Below are 15460 nucleotides of genomic sequence, written 5' to 3'. Positions count from 1 at the left end.
GTTGATGACACATTTCCATGAGGAAGCATTCTTGGAGCTTTAATGTGGAAAGATCTACCTACCTGCTCAAAAAAAAAAAAAGTTGTCTGTTGCTGCAAAGTAATGGTGGTTTTCATCTGCACAGGTAATTTTTAAAAAATATAAATTTTCTGATTTTAAAGACTACTTTATTTTCTTAGGTTCATGTGACTTATACACATGTCACCACTACAACTTACTGAACCATCCTAATGTATGAGAGTTTGTAAACTGAGGGGAATAGTAGATACATCAATCTAGCAAGTTTTCTAAAACAAAATTTTCATGGTGATAGTTTTTGGTGCTTTGTCTACTGTGCAACCTCAACTGACATAATTTCCTTACAGCTAATTTCTCTAATGGCTGAAAGGTTGTCATCTAGATGATTATTTTTAAGTCTGTTCAAAGACAATAAAAAAATAACAAAACTTTCACCATTAGATGGATCTTTACAAACTATGACAGGACATGCAATTTCACAAGCAATTCATTATCAATAGTCATATCTCTCCAAGGTAGTATTATTTTGGCTAGATTTTGTCCTGTGATTGTAAACACTAAGCCTTGAGGGCTTTTTCCTCCATATATCAGGAAGTTACAAAACTAAGTTGTTGGGTTTTTTTAAATTCATTAAAAAATAGTCAAACAACCATGCAAGATGATCCTCAAATAGAAAGAAAAATTAGCACAAAACGATGCAGTTGTATTCCTTTAGATTCTGAAACATCCTTCTTCACTTGTTTTCTCTCGTTTACATTCTGTTTATGGTAACAGAGTAAGTGAAAATGAAGTAAGACTGTTTCAGAAAATGTTAACATGCCAGGAAAGAGGGCATGACAGGAAGAACGAACTGTGAAAAAATGAGTAGGTTGACTTGACTAGTGTTTTAACCTCCTACAGAATGATCTCTTCAACTTTCATAATAGCTGAATTACAAAAACTTTCTAAATCTTAGCATTCTCTTTAAATGAGCATTTTAGGTATCTGCAGCGGTTTTTTTCTCTTTTATTGACAGCATCTATTTTTATATTTGCCATTTTATTTCCCAAAGATTTCACCTAGTAGATTGATCTTCTACAGTAAAAAAAAAAAAAAAAAAAAAGAGGTAAATTTTGCAGATACTACATCTTAACAATACTGGTCTCATATTTGCACATTTGTTGTCTTAATTTATATTTGAACTCTATTTGAAAATGCCATTAATTCTTTCTAAAATCAAATATTCACACAAAGACTAAAAGCAAAGCAAAACAGGAGGATGAATGGAGCATCATATTCACCACATATGTGAACTTCAGACCTACTCAGGTCAGATATTCACTGTGTCTCCATTGAACAGTTTCTTCTTCTACCCTGAAAGGCTCAGGATGAGAAAACATTACTTTGCTTCTCTTCAGTAAGTTTGCAACTGTAATCAAGAAAGTTTGCCAGCAACTTACTGAGTTACAGTGATTTGGAAGACAAAAATCAGACTTTAATTTTATTTTCCATAAAAACATATCCTAAAATCAAGGTAATTTGCAATTTAATCAACAGTAGTACATACTTATTCTATTCTTTTTCATCAACAGAATGGGAACAGAATTTCTATCATTCTCCTGTCTGCGTGCTAATATCAGTGCTTTGTAAACTCAGTCTACTGTCAGTTTGGTGCAGCTTCTAACTTCTCCACTAAGAACATTAGCATTGATCCACATCTAAAACTGAGATTTGTAGAGAGATGTGACTGTACTATCAATCCACCAATAACATCCAGAATGTTTGATTTACAGAGTTACGTATTTAAAAGACATGTAGGTGTGGCAGTTAGGGACATGGTTTAGCAGTGGACTTGGCAGTGCTACACTAATGGTTGGGCTCAATGATTTTAAAGGTCTTTTCCAACCTAAATAATTCTATGATTCTATGTGGAAAATCCCACTCAGCTATCATGGAAGCTTTGAAAATGAAGTGCTACAAGCATTTTCTGGAATCTTAGTATGAAAAGTAGCAATTCTGGTAATGAAGACTGGTTAAATGAGCCATATAATCTGCAATAGATGAGCAGATCAAATTGACTTTGAAAAGTAGTGACTAACACATAACAGACACTAGTTATATCCACTTTACGTCACAGACATTGGTTCTCTGGGCATGGCACAGAATCAAGAGCTAAAATGCACTCAGCAGGTAAGTATTCTGAATGACAACATTAACAGGTAGCTTTCTTCTAGCATCCAGCAACTAATTGAACTTTTCAAGTCTCATTCAGTTCACCATCCTGAAACTTCATGGCTGCCTGCTATGATTAGAAGTACATCAGACAGGTGAGTTATCTCAAAGCTGCTGTATAAGACCAGGTGTCAGCTCCATACGGACCCTTCCTGCTGCTATTCTATCATGTGCACTAAACATTAAACAGAGTATGCCACCCAAAAAAGTGTATGGAACCTTCCATGATTTTCCTTGAGATAAGACCTGAAAGGTATCAAAGGGATTCCACACAGTCCTATTTTACCATCAGGATCTAGACCTTGCTACACTAGAAGACACTGAGGAAAAGTGATGATCTACAGAGTCTTCTGTTTTGTCCCACAAACAGATGCAGCTATGGAGCTCTAGACAGAAATATGCTGTGCTAGAAAAAAAAAATACAGCTGCAGTAAAATATAGCTGCCCTAAAAGCCGATACAAACTTTCAGAAAACTATAACTTCTCAATGTCTTATACAAAATGACTGGGCACATTAAACTGAGAGCCACAGATAATTTTGATTCAATGAATCTCTAAAACCCTACACAAAATAACTTTCATTCAGGTTGTCCATAAAATTATACTTTTCTGTGTATGCATCAGAAATTATAAATCAGACATTCACCCTGACCATAGACGTACAGTTTCAGTAACATTTCTCTACCAATTTCGAACGACAGGTTGAATTCATGCAGAGGCAGATTTACAATTTCTCAATATTTGAGCATACGCTTCTCCCTTGATCTGTTTTTTTTTTACTTACATCTAAAACCAGCTGAAATTCTAAAATGGACAGTACACCTATCCACAAGTACTGTGAGATATATTTATCAAGATTGCAAATGCTCCAGTCTTTGGTATACATGGACTGTATAAGCTAGGCATTATCTCATGACATGTACCAATGCAGTACATATTTACTATCACTGGAACAAAATTTAACAATTCTTAAATTCATTAAGTTGGTAAAACAACAAGGCACAGTGAAATTCAGAAGCAATAGATAAAAGGTCTTCAGCTCCCTCCAAAAAGTCAGTGTACATTGGTACTAACTAAAATACTAAATATAGTGTTTGTTTAAATATTGCAGTAGTTTCAGACCAATCACTATAGAAATGGTCAAAATAAGTTTCAGTTCTTCTTTTTCTCAGGTGCAGTAAATCTTCGACAGAAATTTTAACATTTTTCAACGCGAATTTTGAGGTTACATTTGAAAGTACATTTACACTTTACATCTAGATTGGACCACAAACACGGCAAAGTTAAACCAAGACAAGAGTGCCCCTCAGTGGCAGTATGTTGATATAAAATACAACTATCCAATACTTTTAATACTCCGAGATTCTTTTCATCACTGAGTCATACAATCCATAAAATCACCTTCTTTCAAAACTCTGTCATTATTATTACTACGAACCAGAATATTTTAGCACATACAATTTAACAATGAATTAATTTAAGTATGTACATCAACAGTTACAAATACTCAAAATAAAACAACTGCTGAATACATTTGCACCTGGCAGGACGAGGTGGAAGAATTGGGAGTAAAGTTAAACCGAGGAAGAAAGGAAGGGGGGAAGGTGTTATTTTTAAGATTTGGGTTTATTTCTTATTAATCTTTTCTACTTTGATTGGTAATAAATTCAATTAATTTCTCCAAGTCGAGTCTCTTTCGCCCGTGACGGTAATTGCTGAGTGATCTCCCTGTCCTTATCTCAACCCATGAGCTCTTCACTATATTTCATGTTCTGTTGTTTCCAACACGGGTTCCCAGAGAACTTCCTAACCTGGGCCATCCCCACGACCCCGGGGTCATTAGCTTTGATGTAAATTTTGCCACTAAGATTAGGCTTAAGATTCTGAGGAGCACAAAGCTACCAGTTCCAAAGACAACCGGGACGCAAAAGGCTTCCAAGGGAGAGCACAGCACTGCACCAACATTGCTCCCTGGAGAACTTTTGAATCTAGGCCACCCCCATGAGCCAGAGGTCATTAGTTTCAACATAAAACTTGACACTATGATTATAATTAACATTAATTAGTTTTAAGGTCCTGAAAATCACAGAGCTACTAGCTCCAAGGACAACAGAGATGCAAAAGGCATCCAAAGGAGAGTCCGACACTGCATCAACATCAGCTCCTAGAGAACTTCTGAATCTGAGCCACTTCCATGATCTTGGGGTCCTCTGTCGCTACGTAAAATTTGCCACTAAGATTAGAGTTAAGGATCTGAGAAGCCAAGAGCTACCAGCACCAAGGACAAAAGGGATGCAAAAGGCATCCCCTGGGCCACCCCCTGCCCCACTAGCCCGGGGTCAGGAGCTTTGACAGAAAATTTGCCACTACACTGAGGGCTCAGCTTCTGGGAGTCACAGAGATACCAGCTCCAAGGAGAACCGGGATGCGAAAGGCATCCAAAGGAGAGCACGGTGCTGCACCAACGTCGGCTCCTGGAGAACTTTCAAATCTGGGCCACCCCCATTGCACTGGCGTCCTCTGCTGCTACACAAAATTTGACACTACGATTACAACTAACGTCAGGGTAAAGGTTCTGAGAAGCACAAAGTTGAGAAGTGAGAGCAACAGAGTGGCTGTGGTGGGCACCTGGCCATCATCTAAGGTCAAACCACTACAATCCATTAGCACTTGTTATCGAATCTGGTTATCTCAATATTCTCACACAGTTAAATAAAAACAGGCCTTGAGGCATAACTACGGTTTAATTTTCTTTAAAGTTAAATAATCTCCTCCATCATATTTGACATACATACAGTCATGGCTGATGGCACCTGGTGGCAATGGTCACCACTGTATAATAACGCAAGTATAATAGTACAATAATGCAATAATTTGCAAGCTTTCAAGTACAGTGGCCAATGTCTAGGAACCTGAAACCTTCTGAGAGTTTTGGTAAAGAAATGCTATTCATATGCATCATGAGAAACTCTCTTCAAGTAAAGTAGTTTTACTTACTAATTGTAACTTTGTCTTTATCCCCCAGCATGACGTTGTTCGGAGTGAGGTCTCGATGAACAATCCTTTTCTCTTTATGCAAATAACGAAGAGCTAGACACAGCTTAAAAACAAATAGAAAGAGCCTTGCAAAGTTTCTTAACTAGAACCTAAATAAAGACATATAAAATTAAACTCATATCTGATATTAGCGTCTTAAATATTACTTTGTCATTTACTAGTCCTGGAAATGTTCAAGGCCAGGCTGGATGGGGCTTTGAGCAACCTGGTCCAGAGGGAGGTGTCCCTGTCCATGGCAGGGGGGTTGGAACGAGATGATCTTTAAGGTCCCTTTCAACCCAAACGATTCTATGATCATAACAAACATAAATGGCACTACTAATTACATGCAGGAAAGTCCGGGTAACAAAAAAAACGTGGAGGATCTTACTTGGATAAATATATGCCATATTCTTTCTTCTGTAAACTGTTGATGCTTTTCCTTCAATGAGTGGAAGTGTTGTCCCAAAGGCACTCCTTCTATGAGCTCCATGACTATGTACAATCTGTCATCTACATAAACAAGTTAATAGAACAGTACATTTACATAGAAGACATCTTAAAATAGAGTATTTGAAGTTAAAATATATTTTTAAGTTGTTATTTTTTTACCTTTTAAAAAATTATATTTGTACAAATGCATTTTAATCATAGTTCTAGTCATCATTCCTTTATTTTTCCTCAATTTATGTCACAGCAACAATAAGGAATTCACTGCCTGACAATCACTCAGCAGGCAGGTGTATGTAGTAAACTCTTCATAAAAAAAGAAATTATGACAATATGGCTGAGCAATGTATCTCACTTATTCTATTAGTCACTATAGCTTTTCTCCCTACATAGCATACCAGCCATAAATTTTGGATCTCTAACTCTAGGCGATGGGAATGGTGCTTTCTACACGTTTACATTGCATCTTGTTTTACTGATAGGTAAACAAATATAAATATTAGTTCTCATCTCTTTTCAATTTTAAATGAATGTAAGCTTGTCTGTATTGTAGCAGTTCTTGAAGAAAATGTTACCATTTATTGCTCAAATTTGAAACAATCCTTTCAAGCTGTAAGTGGTTTTACTATAGGTTTCTATTTCTTTGGTATGCACAATGTTGTAATTCTCTGCATTTATACTTACTTTCCAGGAAGGTTCTATAATACCGGACAACATTTGGATGATAAAGCTAAAACAAGGGAAAAAGGGGCAATGTTTAGAACAGTTAAATTGATTGCACAGTATTTCTAATGCTTAGCTATACACTGGATTGAAGGATTCTGCAAGGATTTCACAAACCTTCTCATGAACTGCAGAGCAGTAGACCTTCACTGCTATCCCAAACACAGCAAAGTGTTGCACGTTACTAGAGCAATCAGGAGGAAAATACAGCACAACTCGTATCCACTCACCCCTTAACAATTGAAAGAGTAAATGAAGTTCTGAAGATAGGCAATTATGCCTGCATCAAAGTATTGGCCTTCTTAGTCTAAGAACACTAATGACCAGTGTGGGGTTTTAATTTTCAGTTATAAAAAAAAATACTATCTTCCCACTGTATTTTAAATCCAAGAATTTATTAAATGGAACAAGGACTCGCAAGTTTTCTATCACAGTATCACTTTGCAGAATCCCTGAAAAAAAGTTCCAATATTGCCAACACAGAAAGTAAAAATCTTTAGTAACAACCATTTACACTTCTGCTCACACTACAGTAAGGTTATAAATTTTGGCAACATTCAGGTAAAAGGGGCCAATATTGTACTGATCAGACAAAAACAGTAATAGCAGCTGGAAGCCCTGCTAGACAGATTCATAGAATCATTTAGATTGGAAAAGACCTCTAAGATCATTGAAGCCAAACATTAACACAGCAATGCCAGGTCCACCACTAAACCATGTCCCTAAGCATCTCATCTACACATCTTTTAAATATCTCCAGGGATGGTGACTCAACTCCCTGGGCAGCCCGTTCCAATGTCTAACAATCCTCTCAGTGAAAAAAATTTTCATCTTCTAAACCTCCCCTAATGCAACTTGAGGCCATTCCCTCTTCTCCTATCACCTGTTACTTGGGAAAACAGATCAACACCCACCTCACTACAATCTTCTTTCAGGTAGTTGTAAAGAGCAATAAAGGTCTCCCCTCAGCCTCCTCCAGGCTAAACAAACCCAGTTCCCTCAGCAGCTCCTGGTAAGAATTGTTCTCTAGACTCTTCACCAGCTTTGCTGCTTTTTTTGGACACACTCCACCACCTCAGGGTCTTTCTTGTCATGAGGGACTCAAAACTGAACACAAGATTCAAGGTATTGCCTCATCAGTGCTGAATACAGGGGGACGATCATTTCCTTAGACCTAGCGGGTCACACTATTCCTGATACAGGCCAGGATGCCATTGGCCTTCTTGGCCACCTGGGCACACCGCTGGCTCATGTTTGGCTGGCTGCAAAACAATGGTTGGACTCTATGACCTTAAAGGTCTTTTCCTAACCTAAATGATTCTAGGAAAGTAGAGTCCATGAGACATACCTGCTCTTTGATGATGGTTAATTCAGAGACAATGTTCTTTACACTGCTGTCCCTGTCTTTTTTGTCCTTTCCAAATGCTGGATTGTGTAAATTGACTTCCTTCATTGCCAGAAGGTTTTGTCCATTATGTTTCCTAACCTGTGAAAAAGATAAAACTCTTTCAAAATAAATGTAAGATGGGTATAGAAAGGATATTATTATGGTTACCAGAATAATTTTCAGAGTCCCAACTGACCTCACAGAAGTTACAATCATAGCTTTCTCTGTGCATGTTGTGATGGGCCATAACAGGAGTCCCACAACACAGGTCAGCTTGCCACAGTGTTTGAAGTAAGCAACGGGTTGCTTTTCAGGTAAAAGATGTTGAATTTCTATGTTTTTACACAGATTTGCCTTAGCTATAGCTAAGAAATTCTGCTTGTGAAAAGGAATTAAAAGAAAGTAAAATAGGAAACCTAAGAGAGGCACTAGTCAATCTTATCAACCTTATTAAGCTCTCTTATAAAGAGAGGACAAACAAGATCACAGTAAATACTAACAACAAGCCCAGATCCACACAGGACTTTTTCACACCTGCATTTCCCTACTGAAATTCAGAGGAAGGTAATGCCTAAAAGAAGTATTAGACCCTCTTCATGAAGCCTTCCCTCAAATTTGTATATTACAGAATCACATAATGTTAGGGACTGGAAGGGACCTCGAAAGATCACCTAGTCCAATCCCCCCGCCGGAGCAGGAACACCTAGACGATGTTACACAGGAAGGCATCCAGGCGGGTTTTGAATGTCTCCAGAGAAGGAGACTCCCCCACCTCCCTGGGCAGTCTGTTCCAGTGCTCTGTTACCCGTACTGAGAAGAAGTTTCTTCTCAAATTTAGGTGGAACCTCTTGTGTTCCAGTTTAAACCCATTACCCCTCGTCCTACCATCGGTTGTCACCGAGAAGAGCCTTGCTCCATCCTCGTGACACTCACCCCTTACATATTTATGAACATTAATTAGGTCACCCCTCAGTCTCCTCTTCTCCAAGCTAAAGAGACCCAGCTCCCTCAGCCTTTCCTCATAAGGGAGACCAAAAGGGAAATTTACCTTATATACACTTCCAAAAGCTCCACTGCCAAGGTGTTCTAAAATGGCGTAACTGCCTATGTGTTTTGTAGGTGCCTTATTCTGATTCAAGCTCTCAATACTTTCAGCAATTTGCTTCAATTCATCCTCCTAGTTACAAATTAAAATACAAATAAATATTTCACATCTTCCCTGTGCATGTGCAAAGAATGCAGTTTCTTAAAGCTATGGAAGTTTTTACTTACCTTTAATAAATTTAGCTTTGATACCAACTCTTCATAAGCACTGATATCACGCACATAATGTCCAATATCAATGAAGATTTCAAACAAGTCAGTAGGGAAAAGTCTACAAAGGATTAAATTTTGATATATTTTAGAAACTGTATATGCAACCATTAATCTACAGCAGAGACTTTTCAGTATTCATTAGTACAATCTGCTTTAGAACCTTCAAAATAATACACTTATTTTTTACGAATCTATTCAGATATTAACCGTCTAACATTATATACATCGGAGTTAAAGGACCTTTCAAAAGTCAGACTTCAGCCTCCACTGGTTGGGCATTAATACACGTGTCCATTCTATAAACAAGTATAAGCCTCTTTAAAGTCAATGCACCTCTTGAGTCTCCAGTAAATTTTCTATTTTTTTTCTTATAGTACTTTACAGTATGCTTGTCACTTTATCCGAGTTCGCTCTTGTAATGATTAACTGACAGAATTAACATTTGTCTGCGTTGCATTTAAAGAATCATGACACCTATCTTGGAATTTTTGTCAAGAATTCTAGTAAAAAAGTTAAAAAGGACTGAGAAAATCAAAATCTAACAGATATTTGATTAGTGACATGCTTTACTGAAGGTTTGTTTCTTCTTAAATTTTTGGCAGAAGTAGAAATACATAAAATTAAGGCATTTGAAAAAATATGAAAGACAGTGAATTAGTACAGATTTATCACTTCCAGAACTTGACACAATGAACATTCATTGCAAACTGCGGCCCTTTCAGGACAAAAACCATTTTTTAAAAAGTAAAAATAACACAAAAGCTATGTTTAGAATTCTAGTAATTTATTGTACAGAATGAAATCATATTGAAACACTACTGACAGGTGGACCCCTAGGCAGCATGATTACTATTCTAACCCCACAAATCAAACTGTTGGGTTTTACACTGCCTTTGTAGTCAATCTAGTGAAATTGCCATCTTACTAGTAAAAATGGGTAACTGATGAGAGACATTTTTTCCTTATTGATCCAAACCTTTCAGCAACACTCCTCAGTAAAACAGCTTGATGCAAAGTTGTACAGTCCCATGCGAAGGAGTAGAGGGCTCAGAGAAAAAATTTACTTCTCTCAGTTACTTGTTACTCTCCAGGGCTGGATACTTGCAGAAGCTAATCTTCAGGATAAAAGTATGGTTTATCTCCCATAGTATTAAATCTGTCCTCAGTATATTTTAAATGTTGATTCAAGGCATTGGAAGGGTCCCTTACAGAGCTAGGTTCTCTGGCATGCATACAGCAGAAGTCCCCACACAGAACATCTAAATCTTGCAGGCTGGCAGTGACGGAACGCAAGAATGGCTGGCTGTAGCTGCTGGACAGGACAGACGTCCCCATTGCTATTCCTTCTTGTTGAAAATAAATGACATTTAAAAAATATGTCTTTCTGATGGGAGTGTCAGTTTTTGAAAGATATCCTAAAGGAGCTTCGCAAAACATTTTGTTAACATACCTTTTAAAGATGTGTCGATTTCTTTCCATACTGAAGAGAAATCTCAGGGCTCTGAAAGCATAACACTATAGCAGGAAAAAATACTTAATGACAAATTTATACGCAAATGGAAAAGCCACTGATAAATATCAAAGATTCCCCTTGACTTTACATGTTGGTAAATTTGTACTTAAATGACTAGACAGATTACATAATTTATCTGATAATGAAGAGAGTAAAACTACATTGAGTTTCTCCTGTGTTTGAAAAATAGGCAGGGTGATTTAGGAAAAAAAGAAGTTTAAAAAAGTCAGCTATAGCATACACAGAGGAACACCTAAGTCTTTCATTTGTAGATAGCTCAAGACTCGAGATCTACTTCCTTATCCAATGCTGAAAAATGTAAATGTAACTAGTATTTTTTTAATGACAAAGTAAACAGCATTTTGCATTTTTTCTGAAAAGTTCTAACAGGACACAAAAAAGTGAGAAAGAGAGAATGGTCTTTTTTTTTTTTTTAATAATAAGTTCATCACTTTACAGAGATCTTTATGTACCTCAGTTTCAATATGATCTCTGCTGAAGAAATTTTGTTTTTAAAACAGCCACTGGCAGCTAGTTAATGTGTATGCTTTTATGCAACTCAGTGTTAATTCTGTTTATCGAGAGTCAATATGGCACATACATGGCTGACCAAGCAAAGATGACTGAATAACGTAAGCCAAATGGAAATAAGGTATTGATATCTGAAATAATGTGTCCTGGTTTGAGGCTGGCCCAGCCCTAACTGTTGACACAACACATATAATAAATGCCTTTAACGTAATTTAGAATTACTTAATTGCATCAGTGACTAAAACACTACAACAGTTCAGTGTAACAATCCCTATTTAGACAATGGTAACGGCATCTTCGAGATATCTGCAGAATTAATTACCATGTTAAAAAGAGATATTCCAATACATAGAAAATGCATTAAAGGAAGAAAATACAGACCAAATCATATTTTTGAAGAAAGTAGGATACTTGAAAATTTACAGAAAGGGAATGTATGTTAATTCTGCTAAGAAGCTCTTTTACAGACAATGTTGCTTTTTAGTCCAAAGTAAACTCCCCATCACCAGAGAAGGATGCTGTGTTACAATATCTAACATTCCACTGCATGTCAGTCACAATGTAGCTGTGCAAAACAACTTAGGCAGCCGGGGCCATAGTTGCTACCTCCAGAGTTTTTCGCTTCAGAGACTATACACAGATCTTACTGTAGAAAGCCTATCAGTGAAGAGACATGATAACAGATTAGTAATGAGATAAATAGATATTTTAAATGTCAGTAATACTTGTCTTTCTCACACTAGTATTATGAGATTAATATTTAACATTGGCAATAAACTTCAGTTAAGGCATGATGATTTCTATATATGGACATATGCAGAATAAATGACTGATATCACTGCCACCCTTGAAATAATGGAGTAAGATCACTAAGGCAGTATAGTAGAAAGAAGCTGAAAATGTAATTGATGAAAACCCAGAAAATGGAGCAGTAAAGAAACCAGATCAGCATTGTGAGAATTCTATGAAAAATGCCTATGAAATCCAAAATGAGCATTCCAGTAGCTGCAACTGTATTGCATAGCTCTAACAATGATCAAAATAACACAGATAGTGTGAGAATCTGAACAAGGCTTCAAAAAACATACCTCTTACTGTTTGCATGAACAAGATTTAGTTTTCTTATGTGATTATTAATTCACATGTCTCCACGTTTAACCCAACTACAGTTGCTTAGTATTTCTTATAAATTATTTCCAACGCATTCTGCTGGAATCTAAAAATCTTGGTGGCCTTAAATTAAGTTCCTGACAGTTGTATGAGACAACTGTACTCAGCATGTGCTCCAGTTTAATGCACTCCATGTTGGTTTCATATACCCTGTAGGAAGATTTTTATTTATCTTATTCTTAAAATGATTTAAGTGAAGTGCAATACAAAGCCTCGTTGCAGAAGAAAGGCACCTCCTACACCGAACCGCACTCCAACCCTAAACTAGAACTGTGATGAGACAAATGACACCACAATGATTATTTTTTGGTGTGTGAAAATGCCTTCCCTCACTCCCCAGGCATTACTACCTGATTAGATAGCTGAGCAGCTGTATTGCCATGATAGTGCAGGGCTATGCCAGAACAATGAGAACAGGTGAGAGGCAGGAACTTGACTGCATTCACCACCTCCTGCTGAGGACCTCCTCACACTTGCCCACAGAAGGGCAAATGGAGCAGGAGCAGTTGTGTTCATCTCTAAATCCCACATCACCACTGTTTGATAGCTTAGAGAAACATCAACACAGTTTCAGAGGTTGGAGAAGAGCTACCAGGTAATTAATTACTACTGCTAACTTTTAGCCTAAGTCACCTCAAGGTAGTACATTTACAGGGGTATTGACATGCAGAACCAAGAGCCATTCTATGCTTGTTATCCCTGTATTTATCCAACACTTAAATTTGCTCTACTTCACATTATATTTTCCTGTATTTTATTTAGCAGCCACAGTAAGATGCTCCAGGAAGAATCACAGAATGGCCTAGGCTGGAAGGGACCTTAGAGATCATCTAGTCCAACCTCCCTGTCATGGGCAGGGACATCTCTCAACTAGATCAGGCTACTCAAGGCTCCGTCCAACTTGGCCTTGAACACCTCCAGGGAAGGGGCAGCCACAGCAGATACTAGTAAAGTGTTAAATCTACGTTGAGTTTCACTGGAGACCAAGGCACTAAAAAGAAGATCTCATGCTAGGCAGCCGGAAAAAGTGGAGGAAATATTATCATGAGAAAAACATTTACTTTTCTTTACACTATATGAGGTATCAGAAACAAAGACCAGAATAGAACACCAGAAACTGAGTCACTATTTCACTTCTAGTTCCTGGGCCATTTGTTATTCCTAGTTTTGCTTTGGTGGGTTTCTTTTACCCTTGAAGTAAAATTTTTTTACTGCACTTTAAAATAAACTTTAAAATAAAAATAAATTCTCAGAGATTGTTTGCAGTGATAATAAACGGAGTTACCTGTAATAAACTAGCCTTTTCAGCATTCCTTTCTTTCTTTGGTAAAATCAGCTTTGCTATTGTATATATTCCATTTGCCTGGAAACAAACAAGTATCAATATTAATAACATTCCTTTGCATAGAAACCACAGATGTCAATGTTACTTCAGATAAATCAGAAGTTAATACCAACCAGCAAGTTTTCAACATCCTATTGCACACCTAAACTGTAAGATCAAATGACTTAAGTGTACATAAGAATTAAATCATCTTTAAGTTTAGACTCATATCACAGAGAGAGCTTCAGAACAGACAATAAAGTTTCTGTCTATAGAGGTGAAGGAAATTGCAGCCACATATCTCCTACCACCATGTGGATAATTTAAATCGTCAAGAACCAACAATCCAGTCACAATAAATATAAGCTGGAGAAACACCAGAAGCGATAGTCCGAGGAGTATGTCTGTGCCTTCAGCAGGATTCTGTGAAAATCATGCTATATTTCAGCTTTTGTTTTCATGCTACCATGTCCTTCATTAAAGTAACCATTGTGCTGGTTTGATAGATTTAGTTCCAGTATTTCTCCCAGCTACTTGACAAGCTCCCCGTTGGAGACTCCTCTCTAGCAGAGTTGAAGGGAGTGTCAGCTCTGCTGCAGTTCCTGACACGCCTTCTTAAACTGCTCATGAAGATACTGTTGAGCTAAGGTTTAGTCTGAGCAGTAGAGCCATTCAGTCACATTCTGATCTGCTACCAGAATTGCTCCCAAGACTTTAAGTAGAGACAAGGACACAGAATGGACAGGTTGAGGGCAGCTATAGCAGAAGCAAATGGTTCTCAAATCCTTGAACCAAAAGTCACTTGCCACTGAATGAGACAAACCTTTAGAAGTCATTTAGATTGACTTTCTCAGCACCTAACTGAAAGAGCTTCAAATCTTCTTCTGCTACCTGTTTTTTACCCAGGTGAGTTCCTCCAAGGGTTAGGCTAGATGATCCTTCCAACCTGGTAATCTATGATTCATCTTGTTCACCATGCAACTCTCAAAGTTACATTAACACAGAGAAAGAAGTAGGATTTAAAATGAAAGAGGCTGTTGTAGGGTAGAACTCCAGCTGAAATAAACACGCTTGAAGCTATGTCCTGATCTGAGAGCAGGGCATTGGCTGGTGTTTTGACAAAGGGAGAGGTCACTGTCTTTTAATAGGATGAACAGAGGAAGAAGTTAAGCTTGAAACACCTTTTCCCAGCCTGCACATTGTCCCATCTATTTTAAGCAATTTACTGACACCACAGTTATAATGCACTGCTAGAGCAACACAGAAAAACTCTGTGTCAAAGTCAGCCTTTTATTTCTTAAGTCCTCCAGGGGGTCTAGTGTTTTCAAAAGATATCCAATTTAAATAAGTATTATTTTCTTTTGATGAACCCAGACTCTGTCTAACATGTATGCAGTTATGTTCTTCAGGTAAGTTGTCTAAATTAGTACATTTTCTTGATGACTTTGCTGCTTAAGATACATAGGTGGACTGTGAACTGGCTCAGCAACAGAACTCAGAGGGCTGTGATCAGTGGCAGAGAGTCAAATTGGAGGCCTGTGGCCAGTGATGTTCCCCAGGGATCAATGTTGGGTCCAGTTTGTTGAATATCTTCATCAACAACCTGGACAAGGGGATAGAGTGCACCCTCAGCAAATTCACTGATAGTACGAAACTGAGCGGGGTGGCTGACACACAGGAAGGCTGTGCTGCCATCCAACGAGATTGGGACAGGCTGGAGAGCTGGGCAAAGGGAAACTCATGAAGTTCAAGGACAAGTGTAGAGTCCCACATCTGGGGA

The 15460-nt window shown here is 37.7% G+C and overlaps 1 protein-coding gene across 1 annotated transcript in view; it reads right to left on the bottom strand.

Annotated features, from left to right (window-relative positions):
* The window catches only part of LOC104278537 (serine/threonine-protein kinase Nek10-like), a gene marked incomplete at both ends in the record, with an annotated part of 52151 nt that extends 38432 nt beyond the window's left edge, over positions 1-13719 (bottom strand). The window contains 8 exons of the mRNA XM_009875545.1: positions 5227-5329; positions 5657-5778; positions 6400-6445; positions 7787-7924; positions 8874-9002; positions 9098-9200; positions 10593-10657; positions 13642-13719. Coding sequence (XP_009873847.1) covers positions 5227-5329; positions 5657-5778; positions 6400-6445; positions 7787-7924; positions 8874-9002; positions 9098-9200; positions 10593-10657; positions 13642-13719 — 784 coding nt within the window. The remainder of the gene's footprint in view (positions 1-5226; positions 5330-5656; positions 5779-6399; positions 6446-7786; positions 7925-8873; positions 9003-9097; positions 9201-10592; positions 10658-13641) is intronic.
* Between the last annotated feature and the right edge of the window lie 1741 nt (positions 13720-15460).

This window comes from Apaloderma vittatum, unplaced genomic scaffold (assembly GCF_000703405.1).
Source record: "Apaloderma vittatum isolate BGI_N311 unplaced genomic scaffold, ASM70340v1 scaffold12288, whole genome shotgun sequence".
Taxonomy (NCBI): Eukaryota; Metazoa; Chordata; class Aves; order Trogoniformes; family Trogonidae; genus Apaloderma; species Apaloderma vittatum.
This window is presented reverse-complemented; position numbering and strand designations above follow the sequence as displayed.